Source organism: Erythrolamprus reginae, chromosome 1 (genome assembly GCF_031021105.1).
Source record: "Erythrolamprus reginae isolate rEryReg1 chromosome 1, rEryReg1.hap1, whole genome shotgun sequence".
Lineage (NCBI taxonomy): Eukaryota > Metazoa > Chordata > Lepidosauria > Squamata > Dipsadidae > Erythrolamprus > Erythrolamprus reginae.
Window position 1 is genome coordinate 31,638,816 of NC_091950.1, and position 5,954 is coordinate 31,644,769.

Below are 5,954 nucleotides of genomic sequence, written 5' to 3' on the forward strand. Positions count from 1 at the left end.
AGCAATTACAGCGTCCAGCAGCACGTCCAATTGCCACCATCGGTGCCTCCACCCTGGAGCTCTCCCCGCGACTGCCTGCGGCAGCTGCCATCTCCCCACCATCTCCCCGCGACTGCCATCTCCCCGCGACTGCCTGCGGCCGCTGCAACCACCACCCCGCCCCCCGCCATCTCCCCACGACTGCCTGTGCCGCTGCAGCTGCCACCTCCCCCACTCCCACCGCCAGTGCCCTCCCGCCGGGCCCCAAAGGACACTTGCCGCCGACGCCAGGGAAGCTCCAGCTGGGCGGGGCGCTGCCGGTGCCTCCGACCTCCTGGTTCCTGCTCAATGCCGCGGTTTCTGGCGCTCTCCTGCTGGGCCCTAAAGAAGGAAGGCGGGAAAAAGGCGCGAAGAATGAAGCTCTCCTTCTTCCTGCCTTCCTTCTTTGGGGCCCAGCAGGAGAGCGCCAGAAACCGCGGCATCGGGCAGGAGCCAGGAGGTCGGAGGCACTGGCAGTGCCCCGCCCAGCTGGAGCTTCCCTAGCTTCGCGGCACACCTGGCCGTGTCTCGCGGCACACTAGTGTGCCGCGGCACACCGGTTGGGAAACGCTGCTTTGGCTGACTAACATTTCTTCAGGATATTCCAGCAGTGCAGCAATATATGAAAGAAAAAAGAACTTGTTTGGGTTTACATTGAAATTACTAGAAAAGTTGGGACCTGAGCACATTTTCATAAGATTCCACATTTTAAACCTGATGGTTTAAATATATATTTGCTCAAAAAAAATTCAAACTATCGTGATTGTGTCTGTCTAGATCTTTGATGCCTTCAAGTCTCGCTTACATGATTCAAATAGCAAAGTCAATCAAGTTGCTCTAGAGACCATGCACCAGTTGATTCCTCTGTTGAAAGAGAAACTATCTCCAGTTATCAACATGTTAATTCCTGCTTTGGTTGATAACAATCTGAATTCTAAGAACCCAGGCATCTATGCTGCTGCCACCAATGTCATCCAGGCTCTTTGTCAACACTTAGGTAAACTGACTGTTTTTCTTTCATCTGTTATATTGAGCCTTAAAGTGTAGTTTTGCAAAAAAAAGAGGGGACTAAAGAATTTGGAATTTATGGGGTTTTATTTATCCATTTATAATACAAATGTGAATTTCATAACACTTGTTTTGTTCCGTTTGTAAACATTCCTGTACTATACCAGTCTCATTTCAACATTTATTTAAGACAAGTTAAGAAGTTTGATTACTAAGTTCGTTGATAATCATGTCAGAAAGATCCACTGAAATTAAACTATTGGCCCATGTGTTGCTTTTTAAAAGATTTTATTAATCCAACTATTATTATTATTATTATTATTATTATTATTATTATTATTATTATTATTAAACGTTTATTCATTAAACATGATACTCAGTCAACTGGAAATTTAAAAATGTGTCACAAATACCACTGATTGGTGCTAATGGCTGATAGGCGTTGCTGCCAGCGTCCTAGATATCAACCAAGTATCTTCTTAAATATTATTATGAAAAAAACAGTAATACACAGCAAACACATTATTATCATACTACAACTCAAGGCAGTAAATATACATAATATCCCTTCCATTCTAGGAAGATTTGGCTAAATGACTCTCATAAAGTCATCCATCTGGCTTTCATGTCCAAAGTGGGACTGGTTGGAGACCTTTTCCTATTTTTGTAGCTCCCAATTACACTAGATTGTGCTACTGAAATATGGTGACCAGTATTTTTATTTTTATTTATTTGTATGCTGTCTCACCTAGGAACTTTAGGCTGTCTTTGATACCATACCTTTATTTTTCCCCCTCTTCCTCTCTTCAATTTATAAAGTATTGCCTACTTTCTGTTACCTTACTGCCACAATTAGAACTCAAGTTTTAAAAATATTTTTTGAAAAGTTCTCAACCATTCTCCGATATCACTGCAATGCAACATTTAATTTAATTTAACTTAATTTATTGTATTTCTATGCTGCCTAACCCCCAAAGGACTGGGCGGCTTACAATAGGATATAGAAAATACATTTTCAGAATGTTCACAATTAAAAACAATGAAAAAGTAGAAGTGTTCACAATTCACCCAGCCCCAAACATTGTAGCTCACAACACACAATAGCTGCATTAACCACCATGCTAAATGAATCCAAATAAGCTATACTGAGATTTAATGTCGCTTGTAAATTCATTCAGAGATTCTGGGATTTCTGGGCCTTATTAAATTTTTCTATTTTCTTACCATCTTCCAAACTGTTGGATCTTTATTGTTTTATACCCAGTATTGGGCTGCAGCCCGGTACGGTCAGGTGTACAGACACGGTTGGAAAAATGGAGCTGCACATGCAGCTCCAGTTGACCAGCGGGCAGGCATGCGCCTGGTGCAAGATTCAGCTTCTGCACATGCGCAGCCAGCCAAATCTTGTGCTAGACACACGCACGCCCACTTCCAGGAGCATACTGGTAGCACCGACGGCAGGCAGCCCTTCACTGTTTATATCAAAGTCTTGTTATTAGAGCTGAGCTAAATCTCCTGAAGCAAATCCTGTGTTTTATGTCCTTGTTTCCTTTGCTTCAAGACAATTACCTGCTTCTCCAACCATTCTGCACTAAGGCCCAGTTTTTGAATGGAAAAGCCAAACAAGATATCACTGAAAAACTAGCTGGTAAGTTTTTCAGCATTTTTCTTTATGCTTCATGTCTTTTTTTCTCATCAATATTTTTTTCTTGGTAATCTATATCTATAGATTGATTGATTGATTGATTGATCTATATTGAATAACACTATCATGTATTTTCAAGTGTCGTTATTTAAGTGTTTCTGTATTGCAGGGTTGGCAGTAAATAGTTTTAATCTGAAGCTCATGGCCAATACAGGAAAATGAAAAGCAAATGTAATATGGCCTATTCTATTCCATTGATGTGTTTGAAATCAGAATAGAGATTTATTTTCTATTGGTACACATTTGTTTGGTAGAAGCGTATTTGTTCTTCAATATTTACCATGTTTCTACAAGATCCTTTGACTTTTTTGTATGCAGTATGTATGCTCATAGTTCACAACAATTGCTTCTGAGTTTGCATAACAGCCTTAGACTATAGAATTTCTCTTCAGTTTTAGGAACTAACAATAGTTAATAATAATAATTTATTAGATTTGTATGCCGCCTCTCTCTGAAGACTTGGGGTGGGTCTGGGGAGTCAGCATCTTACCATATTTTTGTATGAAAAATAACTCTTTCTCCCTTGGTGTTTTCCCTGCATTCAGAACTTGTTGTCGAGTTGTATCCCCGGAAGCCTCATGCAGTGGAGCAGAAGGTCTTGGTGGTTTTATGGCATTTGTTGGGCAACATGACAAACAGTGGTTCCTTACCTGGAGCTGGTGGAAATATTCGGGCAGCCACTGCTAAACTGTCAAAAGCACTTTTTGCACAAATGGGTCAGAATCTGTTGATCCATGCTGCATCTCAACCCCCACACATAAAAAGAACTCTGGAGGAATTCCTTGACCAAACTACCTGAAGCAGACCCTGATATGGACCTAAAGATTGTTATAGGCCTTGGATAACAGCATTGCAGTTTTAGGTGGGCTGGAATGGCCCATCATGTTCAAGCAGCCTGCCTTTATTATGTTTGTGCTTTTCATGCAAAAATGAAATTGGAGTGACTGCTTTTAATGACCAACCATTTAGGACTTTATTTTTCCAGTTTATTTTTAAAGTCCTAGACTGAAACCAAAATCAGTATAGCACTTGCAAATGTACTTCCTGTCCTGGTGCTGTTCCAAGATTCTGTAGAATCGGGATTGGATGTCTGTGAAAACAAAGTCATTCTTCTTTGCACTCTTTTTGACTTGGTGGCATGGTGCCCTGTGTGTACTAACAAAGATGAAATTTAGAAATAGTTTTAATCATGAAATCATGTTATGACATGTCTTCTCATATAGCCTTAAAAGGGGGGGAGGGACTTTGGAGAGACATGAAGAACAGGGTTTTATGTGATATTTGTGGAAAAAATGTATTTTAAAAATCAGTCCCACTCATGATTGTGCAGTGTTAGCTTGCTTTTGCTGCTGTTGATGTATTACATCTGCTTGACAGTTGAGCATAATTATCTGCACATTGTTGTAAAACTTGGAAAAGGTTTTAATGAAGCATGTTGACCAAAATTTATAGAAAACAATTTTTTACAGATTTTGAACATGTCTTAAAGAGATGGCACATGTTGAATATAGTTTCCATGTTTTAGTGTGAAAAATATTATTGAATTTTATCTGTCCAAATTTATAAAGGTGTTATTTTCTGACCTTATGTGCAATCCTCAGCAATATAGTGCCAGTTCTGCTCTCAAAATATGACACCTACAAGTACTGTATTCATCTGAAAGATAAAATAGTTCTAAAAATAAATGGCTTTATTTCTGTAAATGTTTATTTCTTTTTGTTGATTTGTCTTGAAGATTACTATTTTTAAAACATTTAAGTTCTAACTACTTGACACATTTTTTATTCCATTCAATTGTAACCAGTTTTCAGAGCCTGCCTGGACAAATCTCTGGTTTTATTGGGAAATATTTTTTAGAAGTTGTTCGCCACCCAAGTTTAATCTACAAGTATTTTTATACAAGACCTATCAGTTGTCTTTGTTAACCATGCTTCGCTCTAACATTTAGATAAAGCAAAAAGTGACTGATTCAGCATAGGAGACAAATGAGGCTGTTTGGTAGTTGGATAACTTCTGGCAAAGCGACTATTTGGCAAAGTGGCTATAAGTGATTATCAGCTAGGTTTTCTTCAACAACTGAGAATTGGCATATTACAATGACAGAAACTATTTAAAAAGCATAGTTGTTTTGGCAGTGGTCCAACTTTGCAGAGGTACTTCTTATTTATTCAGTAGCACAAGAGATGTTCAGCATCACATTTCTAGTTACAGTTAAATCCTTTAGAGGTGTTGAAAGAAAAATCTATCTGGTTCAGTTCCAAACTGGGAGAAAGATGCTGGAGGCTTACTGGAAAGAAAGTCCATTTATTAATGAACAGAACCACCAGTTTGTGGTTCTGGTGCAGCTGACAAACTGGTTTGGTTTTACATGTGCCTTTTATAATTTTTACAGCATCTTGGAGGTTTGTGTTGTTTTTATTTGATTGATTTTACTAGTCTCATGATGGGTCTTATTTATCACTTCCTTAGTCTTAATTTTTCAGGCATGTGTAATCCATTTTATCCTGTAATCTATTGCCTATATCCCATTATCCTAGAGCTGAAGTTTTTGTCTTGTGAATAGGATGGCCCCAGGATAGGCACAAAATATCTGCTAGGGACTATTAAGAGCACGTTTTTCCATTTCTCCCTTTGGGGAAATAAAATATTCTGCCTTTTTTAACATTTCCCAAAATATTTCATTATTCTGGGGGTGGAGGCTTCCCAGAGGATTTAGGACGCCTCCCTTCACCTATTCAGCCAACAGCATCAAAATTATGTTTACCTATGTCAGCTATGCCCTCCAATTCTGCAGTTTACACACAGGACCCACCAAAATAATCGTCCTTTTGCAGCTCCCGAAGAAATTAAGCTGTAATCGGGAGTGACAAAAGAGGCGTTTGGCTGAACTTTAGTTATGCCGCCATCTTAGCTAAACATGATTAGAACGACACAGCGTCCACATTTGGAGTAATGCAGAAGGACTTTACTAGAGATAGGAATTAACTATAAAACGGCCCATAACCACCTTCAGTAGAGACCCACGGACTGAGAACCTCTCCTATGAGAGACACGCAACAGCCACGTCGCAAGGGAAGGCCGAGCGGGATCTCCTTCCGGCGCATGTTCTTTCCACGGGTTGACTTCCGGGCCTCCGTCTGAGCGCGCCAACACGCATGCGCCTCCTTCTTCCCGCCGCCGGCGCAAGTCAGATTGGGCCAAAAAAAAAAGCATTAGGTGCGAC

General features: G+C 40.1%; 1 protein-coding gene across 7 annotated transcripts in view; it reads left to right on the plus strand.

The window, feature by feature from the left end:
• TOGARAM1 (TOG array regulator of axonemal microtubules 1) overlaps positions 1–4,434 on the plus strand; it is a 42,412-nt gene extending 37,978 nt beyond the window's left edge. For all 7 annotated transcript variants that reach the window (XM_070748669.1, XM_070748677.1, XM_070748698.1 and 4 more), the window contains 3 exons: positions 796–1,015; positions 2,588–2,674; positions 3,277–4,434. In XM_070748669.1, coding sequence (XP_070604770.1) covers positions 796–1,015; positions 2,588–2,674; positions 3,277–3,530 — 561 coding nt within the window. In that variant the 3' untranslated portion in view covers positions 3,531–4,434. The remainder of the gene's footprint in view (positions 1–795; positions 1,016–2,587; positions 2,675–3,276) is intronic.
• Positions 4,435–5,954: the final 1,520 nt, after the last annotated feature.